The 14364-nt window shown below is 39.7% G+C and overlaps 1 protein-coding gene across 1 annotated transcript in view; it reads right to left on the bottom strand.

Annotated features, from left to right (window-relative positions):
• The window catches only part of TECTA (tectorin alpha), a 102705-nt gene that overhangs the window by 52918 nt on the left and 35423 nt on the right, over positions 1 to 14364 (bottom strand). Inside the window, exons 10-13 of the mRNA XM_030221689.1 lie at positions 11589 to 12190; positions 10449 to 11010; positions 5181 to 5380; positions 2787 to 3170 (exon numbers count right to left, since the gene is read on the bottom strand). Coding sequence (XP_030077549.1) covers positions 2787 to 3170; positions 5181 to 5380; positions 10449 to 11010; positions 11589 to 12190 — 1748 coding nt within the window. The remainder of the gene's footprint in view (positions 1 to 2786; positions 3171 to 5180; positions 5381 to 10448; positions 11011 to 11588; positions 12191 to 14364) is intronic.

Here is a 14364-nt window from a genome sequence, read left to right as displayed (position 1 = left end):
CTTATTCAGAAAAAGGTTGAGATTCAGCCCTCATTGACCAACCAACCAGAAACACATCAAGATCAACACGAACATACCTAAATCTCCATCACCCAAGCTGCAAAGGACTCAAATACAAATCAACCTATGCATCCAGCTTCTCCTATATAAGCACGCAACTATGGAACGCATTACCAAACGCCGTGAAAACAACGTATGGCCTATTAAACTTCCGGAAATCACTAAAAATTAACTTGTTCAAAAGGGCATACCCTAACGATTCAACTTAAATGCCTTAACCCAACAACACAACAAAACCAAAGCTCATACTGGACATAACTCCTCCTCTTATGATTCCCCAATGTGTCTGTCACACATGAACTTTACCACAACCTCACTTTGTATTTGTTATAACCAGTATTGGCGAACGCCTCTATGGTACTATGTAAGCCACATTGAGCCTGCAAATAGGTGGCAAAATGTGGGATAAAAATGTAATAAATAAATAAATAAATAAATAAAGTTAAACTGGACAAAGATAAGACTGCTTTTTATGTGATCCTATTTGTCTGGTTAACTTCTCCAGTTAAGGGCTGAATATTGGCACTTGACCTGGATAAGTGTTGACTCTGCCCTCAGACCCCCTCCCAAAATAGCGGTTTCCATTTTCACAGAGGGTATATCAGCAGCCCTATCCGGGTAAGTGTCACTGAATATCCCCTGGTAGGAAACTGAGCACCATTTAACCGGTTAGTAGCCTCTTCTACCGGTTAAATGGTTTTGAATATCAGCCCCTTAAAGTTTTGATTATGGTGCTTATAATGTTATGGTGCTTAGCCCCAAGTTATTTTCTGGATGTTATACATATCTATATTCCTAATCTGTTTCTGAGATCTGCACAGGATAATTTAGTGGAAAGTCCCTCTCTTTAACTATGTAGATTATCATCAAGTAGGAAAAGTAGGTTTTGACCTCCAAATATGGAATTGGCTTCCAGTGGAAATATGGTTAGATAGAATTAGATAAGTAGAGGAGTGTGGTAGCCGTGTTAGTCCACTCTTAAGGTTATCAATAGAAATCAAACAAAATAAAACATGGAAAAGAAAATAAGATGATACCTTTTTTATTGGACATAACTTAATACATTTCTTGATTAGCTTTCGAAGGTTGCCCTTCTTCGTCAGATCGGAAATAAGCAAATGTGCTAGCTGACAGTGTATATAAGTGAAAACATTCAAGCATTACTATGACAGTCTGACAGGGTGGGAGGATGGGGGTGGGTCGGAGGTATGCATGGGGACATCAAAGCATATCATTGATATTCTAACAGGATGGGTGTGGATAGGTGAGGGGTATGTCTCTGTTGATCACCCCACTCCTCACCTATCCACACCCATCCTGTTAGAATATCAATGATATGCTTTGATGTCCCCATGCATACCTCCGACCCACCCCCATCCTCCCACCCTGTCAGACTGTCATAGTAATGCTTGAATGTTTTCACTTATATACACTGTCAATAGAATTAGATGAAATTCCATAGATTGTAAAAACGTGGTTATTTCAACAATGGTTACTTTTCATTGATTTATAAGGGCTATGCTAACAGCATTTGATTTGGTAGGCAGGAGCTTTTGAGGTTCATTTTTGATATGATGTCCAAAAATCCAGTGCCAAACATGGTCATTTTCGAACCAAGAAAGGTCTATTTTTTTGGTTCAAAAATCACTCTGTTTTTGACACTTACGTACTAAGTGTGCCTTTCTTTAAGGGCCATTTTGAAATAAAAAAAAAATATCCAAGGGAAAAATGTAGAAAAGCAAGCCATTGGGATGTCTGGAGGCCAGCAGTCTTACTAGACTGGCTACACAGACATCCTAACAGAGCAGTGGGGAAGCCTAGGGGGCACTGCAGTGAAATTCATATAAAAGGTCCCAGGTGCACATCACATTATAACCCCCTTATATTGTGAGCCCACCAGGAATAGCAAGAAATGTACTGTACCCAACTGTATACCACTATAATAGTCCTTATGCCTGCAGGTGTCACCTATATATGGGTTCAGTAGGTATTTTGTGTTTTTTTGGGGGGGCTCATATTTTCCACCACAAGTGTACCAGTTAGAGTGGGATATGGGCTTGGGTCTTCTTCTCTACATTCCACTGCACCAACCACTAGGCTACTCTAGGGACCTGCTTGCTGATCTAAGAGGGATGGTCATTAGATTTGCAGCTGCCACAGAGCCTGGTAAGTACTGTCACTCCCGGGGGGGGGGGGGAGGGGTCAGTGACCACTGGGGAATGAGGGAGGGGGGAGTCATGCCTTAATTCTTCCAGTGGTCATTTAGGGTACCTTTTTGTGACTTAGGCATGATTGAAACAGGTCTAGATCAAAATGTCAAACTTTTAGCCCTGGACTTTTAGCCCAAGCGATTTAATCGGTCAGCAGCCGGCTAAATTGCTTTGAATATTGGGCTGTAAATAAATATATTAGAAAGAACTGTAAATGGTTATATTTTGAGAATGCACTCAATAGTTTGCCTATGTAGAGCTGAAATTATAATCAGTATATAAGGCTCACAAAATCTCCACAGGGAAGCTTGTCAGTGAAAAATATTGGATTATGCTTTTGTATAGTCTATGATCAATGTACTGGCAAGTCTACCTGACTATACCACACACGAGGATAAGCTCAGAGTTTTCTCCTACTTAACATTTCAATAAATTCTAGCTCATATTCTGTATATTTCTATAGGTTTTCTGACATCTTTCACTTTGCTTAAAAATAACTGTTTGTTGAATAGGTACCTTGACGGTGTTGCGATCATTGATGAGAATCTGCTCTTCATTAATATAAAAGTAAACTGGAGAAATCACAGTAAGATTTGGGAATGACCATTTATCAAAATTGATAATCAACTGGAAAGATATGTCTGGCAGTTTCTGACAGATGGTAGACAGAACAAAAGCACAGTTGGCCGGAAACCTCAGGAAGGCTCCATCGAAGGTACGGAAAACCCCTCCTCCTGCTGCAATGCAGTAAGAGCTCTTCTTGCTGAAGCAGCCCCGCACCCCATTCCTTAGTGCACACTCCTCATCTGATTTGCAGTGACGTGGATCACACTGAATAAGGTTCCTCCCAAAACAACGACAGCGTCGGGTACAGTCACTGTTCCAGAACAACTGCTTGGGCTAAAGGTCAAGACAGCAGAATTAAAATACGTTTTATGAAAATATTTAAGTTGATATTTCAGAAGTTCTGTTCTTGCTAAAGGGGTTAGGGCTCTTCAGCTTGGAAAAGAGATGGCTGAGGAGGGATATGATTGAGATCTATAAAACCCTGAGTGGTGTAGAATGGGTAAAAGTGAATCGATTTTTCACTCTTTCAAAAACTACAAAGACCAGGGGATGCTCGATGAAGTTACGTGGAAATATTTTTAAAACAAATAGGAGGAAATATTTTTTCACTCAAACAATAGTTAAGCTCTGGAACTCACTGCCGGAGGATGTGGTAACAGCAGTTAGTGTATCTAGGTTTAAAAAGGTTTGGACAATAATAGGCTATGGAGGAAAGGTCCATAGCCTATTATTGAGATGGACATGGGAAAAGATACTGCTTGCCCTGGGATTAATAGCATGGAATGTTGCTAATAACTGGGTTTCTGCCCAGGTACTTGTGACTTGGATTGGCCACTGTTAAAAGCAGGATACTGGGCTAGATGGACCATTGGTCTGACTCAGTATGGCGGTTCTTATGTTATGTTATGTTATGCTTTGGATATCTGAAAACTGGCATTTAGATGTCTATATTGCATGAACATCCAAATCTCAATTATAAAACGCCAGGATATGGACATCTAACACTGCAGTACATGCATATGTCAAGGGGGTGTGGTCTGGGCATGTTTTAGGTGGGACTAGGGAGGGGCCAAAATATGGACATCCAACTCTGATCACAGAAGGGGAAGGAACGTCCATGTCTAAAAAGAAGATGGAAATTGTTATTTAGATCTGGTACTTGGCACATCCAGGTTACAGAAAGGTGCTCTGATGCTGTCCACTGGAGGGATTAAGACACTACACCTCCTTAATCCCCCAGCAGTTGCTATCCTTCCTTTCCTCTGAATGTGAAGCCAGCAAGGGATACTAGGTGCTATGACAGCTTCAGGTACAATAGACATTATTAACAGAGCAGCATATAGATCTGAGGAGTAACCTAACGGTTAGCACAGTGGACTGAGAAGCAAGAGATCCAGGTTCAAATTCTATTTCAGTTTTTTTTTAAACTTATGTGCCCTCCAGGGACAGAAAAGTATCTACTGTACCTGAATATATAAGACACCTGTAAGTCTGAAGGCTATTGAAATAGTGTACATTCAGGTACAGTACATATTTTCTGTTCCTGGAGGGTTCACAATTAAAAAAAAAAATCACAAATATCGAAAGTGGGATTTGAACCTGGTACCCCTGATGCTCAGCCCACTGCTCTAACCATTAGGCTACCCCTCTGATCTACATAGACATCTGTGTGGCCATTTTATAAGATGGACGTCTGTGTGGCAGCATAGGAACATCAACCCCCCCCCCCCCCCCCCCCCCCCCGGCTCATAATTTGGACATTTCAGTGTGTAAAATGGATGTTCATGCTGGATGTTTCCAGTATATGGATTTCCATCACACAGGTTGTGTGATCCTGCTCTAAAATACATGCGAGATGGACATCCATTTGTGATGCACTGACTGGGTTGTCCACATTCTGAGTGATCTTCCTTTCTACAATGCTGCTCCGCATATTTTAGAAGAGTTTGCAAAGTTTTGTAAAACAGTGTCCAGATTTTTTAAAATACTCCCACAACCTACAAATCATTCATTTGACCGTCTCTGGGAAAACATGACTACTGTCACGAGAAACAAAAAAATGAGGTTTTAATGAAAATTTTGTAACGTAACAGTCCAAACCCCATCTTTCTATGTGAAAAAAAAAATTAAAAAGTTACAGAACTTCAAACATGCATCTGTTCCTGGACCCATGATGTGATAATCAGCTATTCTCAACATTCTGGATTAACTACTTTGGTCATGTCTTCCCAGAGACGGTTATATTTTTTCCCAGAACTGATGTAACTATCAGAACCTTGCAACAACAAAAAGAACTTAAACAGAAAAGAGGCTGTAATATAAAGGGCAGGCAGGTTAGCTTACCTCATAATATTTTCCATCTGCGTAACAACCACAGTTATGGGGGAGGATGCAGCTCTTTCCATTTAAAACAAACCCATGGTCACACTGACAGCCTTCCACACAATAATGGTTGCAGTCACTTTTTAGTCGGATGGCGGCACAACGAGGTTGGCAAACGCTAACACAACTCTCATAGTGGCTGCTGGGAGGACAGGTGACATCTAGCAGATACACAAAGAAAATGTTATTGATTAAAATCTCTAGAGTGCAAATGAAGACAGAATTAGTACACAGAAGTGGTCCTCCATTGAGGTATGACAATAGGAATAAGAAAATACACAAAAAAGGATGAATTTCAACCTTTGAGAAACAGGACTAGATAAAGAAACCGAAAACAATAGAAAGCTGAGATACTGTGTAATATGTATTCTGTCCCATAATGCAGAGCACTTTTGGAAAATTTAATTTTCACACAGTATTCATCACATATTAGTAAGTACATACGTACTTATATTATTTAAAACATAAATTGCACATTTAACATCAGTACCAGTGCCTCCCATACATGCATGATACACATTACACTGTACAACAGTACAATAGAAGAGGCATTTATACAGTATATTAAATATTCTGAACCTAATATTTTATTTTGGCAACTGTCTACTATATATCTTTCACCAATAAGGACTCCGTGTTGAATTTACAGTGCCCAAAGATTAAACCTGGATATTCCACCCAAATTCTATCTAATGTGAACAGAGCAGCATGAATTAAGGGTTGAATGAAGATCACAGATATCAGGCAGAGAGGTAGCTGGTAGTGGCAAGAGGAGTTGCTACCCAGGGCACAAAACCCTTTGAGGGCAGGAAAATGACTGAAATGCAAATGTAAGCCAGTTCAGGATGAAAAGGCAGGTAGAAATGTGCCACTGTCTTATCTTCTGAGTGAAGGGGAAAAAGGGGACAGAGCGAGAAAGGTGTAGGATCAAAGTGGATCAAAGGGATCAGGATGGTGGTAGGGCACTGTAAACACCATTGCTGGCTCAGGCGCTGGTGTCAGGAGTACAAATAGAAAAAATTAGGGGGTAATACTACATTCACAGCCCTCAGCATTTTTGTAAACACTGGTCACTGTGGGTTTTCTGTGCAGATATTTAGCACCAGGCAGTACCCAGATACAGGTGCTGAATATCTGGCTAATCTGCGGACTCCAGAAGATATCTAGGTACTGTCAATATTCAGCACTGGTACCCAGATAACTATCTGGACAAGTTAGAACAGCTAATCCTCAGATAGCTATCCGAGAACTGACACTGAATATCAGGGGTACCTGGATAATGTCCAGCTCCACCATAACACTACCCAGATAGTGTGGCGGTGAATACTACCTGAATAACTGTACAGCTGCTTTATATTTTGGCTCATTAAAATAATGGTGGAACTCTTGCACTTTTTCATATTTTTCCTTTCCCCATTTCTTCTTCTCCTGCTCTGCACCTCCCTCTTAAACTGAAAAAAACTCCTTTCCCATCTCTTCAGAATTACTGCAACTTCATTTCATATCAATTTGCATTTAATAATTCAGGAGCAAACTTTGCGCATTGTGTGGTAACTTTGTTCCACACTGACTCCGGTATCTTCTGGAAGGTGATCTACTTTTGTGGGCCTTGTCCCCTTGGACAACTAGTTTTATGTTTTAGCATTTTTATTGATGATTCAACATATTAAACATAGCCAACAAGCTTAGCATATAACAATTCAAATATCAAAACACACCGGCAGTTATGAAAGCGCTGACATTCTTCATCAAAAGTTTCCAATTTTCTCCCATCCCCACCCTAATCATTGCCTCCCCCCCTCAAGTTGTATTGCCCCCCCCCCCCCCCCCCCCGGTTGTTAACAATCCAGCATGTTAGACAGTGCCAACCAGCACATCAACGAACTCTTAAGGTAAATTAAATAATAAAGTCATGCTGCTCCTAATTAGCAAGATTAACAATGCCTTCCTCCTCACCCAACTTCCCTCCCCCCCCACCCCAGGAAGGAGTAGACACCTGTTATCCATAACTTCTTAATGTCAAGAGCCAACCAACCTGGCACATCGCCCAAAAGACACTTAGATCAATAAACCTTCTAACTAAACTACAAGAGACTATTGAGACTCTCTCAACCTGGACAACTAGTTTTAAATATTGACCCCTTAGACTCCAGGCCTTTTACAGAAGAGACAGCAGAGAACTAAGAAAACTGAAAATCGACAAGACGGTGAGGTCAGATAGAATACGTCCTGTGATATTCAGGATTCTAAGAGCACACAGGCAGCTTCATGGACAATTCTGTTCAGTCGTTAAAGATTAGACTCAGTAAATGGCATCCAAATTTGGGCACCGAAAAAGCGCTATTCTGTAAATGGTGCTCTGGGTTGGGAACTGTTTATAGAATGGCACGTAGCGCTGGGATCCGCACCCAACTTTGGGCATGAGGATTTACACCAACTGAAACCTGGTGTACACTCTTACGTGTAAATTAAGCACTGATCACCGAATTCTCTAATAGCTCATGCATCTTTAGTGAATGCCCCTGACCTGCCCATGCCCCAATTTTCAGGTACATGCTAAAAGATTTACACATGCATATTTATAGAATAGCATCTAGCAAGATGCTAATTGTTGTCCATTAGTGCCAATAATTGATTAGCATCCAATTATTGGTGCTAATTGATTCACTAATCCATTAAATTGTGCGTGCAACTTTGAGGGCCATATATAGAATTCCCCTGCAATTGTTCAGACTTTCTTTGGAAATAGGAATGGACTATGGGCTATAGACAGACAAATACACTGCCTTGGGTGAATCTCTTCATAAAGATGGTTAATAAATCCCAATAAATAAATAAACAGAATTGCTGTTCACAATTGAGAGAGCGATAACCAAAGACTAAACTGAATTTATCTATGTGGTGAGGAAATGAATGGAACCCAGTGCTATAGAAAAGGATGTGAACTAGCTTGAATTCAGCAGAATATACCATCTAAGGTGGAACAGAGGGAAGCAATTCAAACTGAATTTGTTTTTCACTGCGTAACCAAGGGATTAGACCAGGGGACAGCACTTGATGTGGTATACTTGAATGATTATTATTAAAATTTATATGCCACCTTTCAAGAAATGAAAGCAGCTTACATGATTAAACAGTAACAATACAACAGTTTTACACCAATAATGCCTTTGATGCTGATGGAGAAAGATCGTTAATAGACAGAGAGGCGTATTTTCAAAGCACTTAAAGTTACAAAGGGCCCTGTTTACTAAGCCGTGCTGTAGGCGCACTAACGTTTTTAGTGTGTGCTAAAAATTAGCACGTGCTAACACTAGAGACACTCATAGGAATACATGGGTGTCTCTAGCATTAGCGTGTGCTAAAAACGATAACGCATCTCAGTAAACAGGGCCCATAGTAACCTATGGAACTTTGTAAGTCTAAGTGCTTTGAAAATGAGCCCCAGAGTAGCTTGGATGAGTCCTAAAGTGTGAATCTGGATTAGAAACTGGTTGAGTATCTCAGGGATCCAGTGTTGGTCAAACTACTTAAGTAAAAGTAAAAATAAATGTATATTTTAATACTTAAGTAAAAGTAAAGTGAAGAACACGTTAAAAAATTACTTAAGTAAAAGTAAAAAAGTTATTGCCTAATATTATACTTTTTGAGTAAAAAAGTAAAAGTACCGTTAACTACAGTGAATGCAACTGTTGTTAACATTTTTATCCCAACAGTTTTATTGCTCTACAATACAATCTACTTTACTTTTAGTAAAACTAAATTTTGAAAATGACTGTCACTCATGTGAGTGCACTTGTGAGTCTTTAATCCGCCACAGCTAAAAAGGTGTTCAACAGCTGCACTATCAGGAAGTGGATTGTTCAGTCTGATAAAACGTTCCATCAAATCAGGCCAGGCCACATTATTATTGATGCCTTTTAACTGGGTCTCAGGTATTGATCAAAGAAATCTCTGTCTGAAACACTTGACTTCCTTATAGCAAAGAATGCTTTATCATCATCTGCATTAGTAGTAGTACTAATTCATCACTTGCATCTTCGTCTTCATCTTTGTTATCATTGTCATGCTGTTCAATTACAGAGAAGGCTTTCAAAAGTTGAAATCAATGTCTTTTGTTGTCTTAACTGTTTTATGTCTGATGGCAAAATCTGAATATTTTCAAGAACTGATGCAAGAATGTCATATGTACGGAAACTCTTCAGTCTTAAGGCCAGAAAAGCAGACTATGGGATGTCCAGCAGTCTGTTGTGATAGAGTCATATGTCCGTTCACCAAGAATTGCAACCGGCTTTCAGCCTCACCTCCGCTTTAAAGTGATCAAACTCATCACTATTTGTGTGACAGGTTTAAAGGTATGGTAGCCGTGTTAGTCCACTCTTAAAGGTTATCAGTAGAAATCAAACAAAATATCAATGAAATGAAATGTTTTGATGTACCCATGCATACCTCCTACCCACCCCCACCTTGCTAGACTGTCATTGAAATGCTTTGATGCTTCACTTATATATACTATCAACTAACACATTTGCTTATTTCCGATCTGACGAAGAAGGGCAACCTTCGAAAGCTAATCAAGAAATGTATTAAGTTATGTCCAATAAAAAAGGTATCATCTTATTTTCTTTTCCATGTTTTATTTTGTTTGATTTCTATTGATAACCTGTGACAAGTTTGCAATTGCAAAATCCTGTTCCAGGTTTTGCTGTTTCATTTGGTTTACTAAGGAAGCATCATTTAGGTCTCTCTGCCACTTTACTTTTAACAGAAGTAACTAGGTAAAAGTAGTAACAATTTGTAAAATTATTACTTTGGTAAAAGTAAAAGTAACAATTTTTTTCTTGTATTTCTTTACAAGTAAAAGTAACAAAACTTTCACTGAAGTACAGTAACTAGTTACATTTACTTAGTTACTATACAATACTGCAGGGATCAGCCCTGCATCCAGCACCATTCAAGATTTTTCTAGACTAGACTATTGTGCAATCAGATTCCCTGAACCAAGGCTCAGCCTACCAAGGCCTTGCTAGAGAAGAGTTAAAACCAGCATAAACATAAAAACTATTCAAGCAACAGAATTGGCGAGTGGTGTTCCTAATGTAGAAAGCATTTTCATAAATTATAACGCAGCGGGGTTACTCAGGAAGATTTTGCTATGAGATTTGCCATAAGATGGAGTGGAAATAATTAGGAGCAATCTGAGAATAAAAGGATTTCTTTACTACTTACAGCAGGAGGTATGGTTTCGCCAGCCAGTCACTGCTATCCCCTGCGTCTGACAGGTGCTGGCATAGTTCTGTAACCAGCTGCATGCTGTCTGCGTGGCCCCACCATCAATACAAGAGTCAAACAAGCAGTTCTTGAAGAAGACGCTGGGATTCACTTTACTGTGGCACTTGGCAAAAACGCTGTTTCGGTTTGGGATGAAGCTGCAGAGTTGCTGGGCTTTCCAGAATCCGTCTATTTTACCACAGGAAGGACATCGATCTCCACAGCCTACTTGGCAAAATGTATCCCTCTTTACCCAGCTATGACCAAACTCATTAACGTTTAATGCGATGAAGCCATTAGACATTTGCAAGTCATCTTCCTGGTTACCATTGTAGCGTCCACACAGTCCGTATGTGCCATTCTGCATGTGCCGAGGGATAGTCACAGACAAAAAAGTCTTCCAGTCATACACCACCTTTAATCCAAATTCAGTTTCTACAACAATATGGAAGCCAAAGGCAAAGATGTTAACTTTTCCATGTGCAAGCTTCAGGGGAAGATACAAGCGCTCATTATTAACCTGTAAGAAAATAAAGGAAATGATCAAATGTGGAATGCTGTTTTCATATACCGTCTTAGAAACAATTACTCTAATCCTGAATCAAGCCACTACTATTCCTTTCTTGGCCTATATGTAATGTCCATATACCATCCTGTAATTCAGAGACATATTAACAAATATTTTGGCCTATTCATGCCTTATTTTGATGGAATCCTGTCCTGTCCCATAATAGTATGAACTAGTCTACATAATATTTATTTATTTGTTGCATTTGTATCCCACATTTTTGCAGGCTCAGTGTGGCTTACATTATGCCGCAATGGCGAGCGCCATTTCCAGAATGAGAAATACAAGTGGTTTTGCATTAAAGTTCATAAATGATAGAGTAATATAAAACCCTATGCTGTAATTTTGCCTAGCTATCTTACATATAGTCATATCCGGTTTTGAAATCAACCAGTCTTTCATCTATTTAATTCTGCACTGGTCTCATATCGACCAACCTACCTTACGTACAGACTTGTTTTGCTATTTTACGGACTAGTCTAGCTCACACGCACAGGCAGCAGTTCAACCCAACAGGAAAGATCTCTTACCAGGACTGTATGTTTGTAAGCCCGATGGATAACAATGTTATAATTGAAAACTTCTATTTCAACTTGCTTTACCCATAGTGCCTGTGATGGGTCTCTGTCTTCATTTTTGGCTATGATAGTAAATTTGGGGAAAATGTCTGCTCTTTCATTGAAGACTGTTGTGCAAAGAATAAGTGAACAGCTACTCTGAAAATCAAATGGAAAGCCATCGAAGGTGAGGTAATGACCATAACCAGACACAATGCAAGAAGCGTCTGTGCGAACTTGGCAGCGGTACAGACCATTATCCTCCAGGCAATATTGATCCTCCTTACAGGCACTGCTTTCACAGTAAATACTATTGTCAGACCCGTTGCAGTAACAGAAGGACTGACAGTCAAGATCAGCCCAAAAGGTTTTGTTACTAGAAACCTGACGACCCTCGAAATTGCAGCCACATTCACTTCTTGTGACACATTGAGTGCTCCGGAGTGCAAAGCCTTCATCACACTGGCAGCCCTCTGTACAGCTGTCCACACACAGAGGACCCATTGCCAAAGTTTCACAGGTCTCAGAGCAGGTAATGCACTCCTCAAAGTGGCTGTTTTCTGGGCATTCAAGAGCTGAAAGTGAAACATGGATATAAAATGTTAGTTTCAAAAATGCATTTCCCTGTTGGTTCAGGTTGTTTAGCAACTGCAGTGAATAAAAAGAACCTTCCCTCCTCACATCCATGGAAGCATTGTAGTCCTGTCTGTGTGTTGCTAATTTTTATTAAATTTGACTTAAATGCTCTTGTTTACCATACAAAAATGCTTTTGTCTCACGATATGCTTATAACCTGGCAATGCAGTTGTTTTCCCCCTTCCCCAATTTCAGCTGAATAGTACAGATACCCTTATAAAAAGACCACCTTGTCTAACGTTTTTCATTGTAGAGGTATCTGGAAAATTCAGACTGGCAGTATCCTTAACGATGAAGTTAAATGAATACGATTGAAAGTTTTTAAATATAATAGCTGCTCAGAAATTAGCATTTCTGGAGGTTTGGTAAGGTTACGGAGCGGCAAATGTGCACATTTTCAAATATACACACTTAGGAGGAAATTCAGTAAATGGCACCCAAAGTTAGGTGCCTGGATGATCCGTGCTAAGCTAGTATTCAGTGAAGGGCGCTTTGCGTGGAATAATCTTTACAGAATACTAGCTTACTGTGCATTTTCCTCCGGATTCTATATAGCGCGATTTAAGTTGCACACGCAAATCTGGCCATATTGTGGATTTGCGTGCGCAACTTAATTAGTTAACAAGCCAATCGGCGCTGATAACTGTCAATTATAAAGCAATTATTGACACTGATTGGCATTAATTAGAATTTACATGCACTATTGCCTAAGCATATTGTGCAATGTGATACACATACAATACATAGTAACATAGTAGATGACGGCAGAAAAAGACCTGCACGGTCCATCCAGTCTGCCCAACAAGACAACCCACATGCGCTACTTTTTGTGTATACCCTACCCTGATTTGTACCTGTGCTCTCCAGGGCACAGATCGTATAAGTCTGCCCAGCACTATCCCCGCCTCCCAACCACCAGCCCCGCCTCCCAACCACCGGCTCTGGCACAGACCGTATAAGTCTGCCCATTAGTATTTTGCTCCTCAATAATCAATTAGTAGTTTTATTATTGTATATGCTTTCTTGATTTAATGTGTGTAATTTTAGTTATACCACTTCATTTATATTATTTATTATATATTTATCATTATTTTATTACCTGCATAGCCATGTTGCTGTTTTCTTATTGTTGCTTTATATATTTTATCTTATGTATGTTATTTTGCTCTTGCAGAACAAATTGACTACTGAAGCAGGCACAAGTGGTGCCGAAACACAGGACTGTGTAGACTCGAGTTTCAGTTGTCATCCTTCAATTTAAACCTATAGTTTTAGAACCACAATACAATAGCTGGATATTAATTGACTATTCAGGGATATTCAGGGATATCGCACGATATAGCTGGTTATCTCCTAGGTGCTAACCGTAGATATTCAGGGGATAACCGGCAATCCCCTGTTGAATATTGCCGGATAGCCGGTTAAATGTCATTTAACCGGCCAGGTGCCATTCTTGGCCAGTTCAATGGTTTTAAATATTGGGGGGGGGGGGGGGGGGATTATATATTACTAAATGGAGGTTTTTAAGGATATTGGCACCTCGTTAAAGTGACACTTTTAAAACATTATAAGTGTCAATAAGGTGGCTGAGCTCCTTCTCCTCCAAGGATGAAGTCTTATGGTATATATTTGCAAAACATAGTTGTGGTTGATACATTCTCAAAAGTCACTGAAATTTAAGTGCTGGGATGGTACATGCTAAGCACAACTGCCTTTAAAGAATACTAAGATAAGTGGACATTTATGTCTCTAAATTTAAGCGTAAGCACTTATGGCTGTTTTAAATGCTTGCACCTAACCATAGGCAGTTAGGCATATAAATGATATTTAAATGCACAAGTTCTAGAGTGATGTCTTCCACGCTCATGCTCCCCCCTTGCAATTGTGCACTCTGGAATATGAGTGCACAAATTATAGAATAATGACTAAGGGCAGTAATGAATGCAACTGCTAATTAGAGTCAATTAAGGCCAATTTTGGCCAGTAATTGGCTGTTAACTCCAATTAAGAGCCAATTATTGTATTAAGAATTAGGGGGTATGGTCCTAGGTCACTTTTCCCTTAGTGAAAAGAAAGCTGAGAGACCTTTTTACGTTACAAAACGCTTTCTGGT

Source organism: Microcaecilia unicolor, chromosome 12, assembly GCF_901765095.1.
Source record: "Microcaecilia unicolor chromosome 12, aMicUni1.1, whole genome shotgun sequence".
In the NCBI taxonomy this organism is placed as follows: domain Eukaryota; kingdom Metazoa; phylum Chordata; class Amphibia; order Gymnophiona; family Siphonopidae; genus Microcaecilia; species Microcaecilia unicolor.
This window is presented reverse-complemented; position numbering and strand designations above follow the sequence as displayed.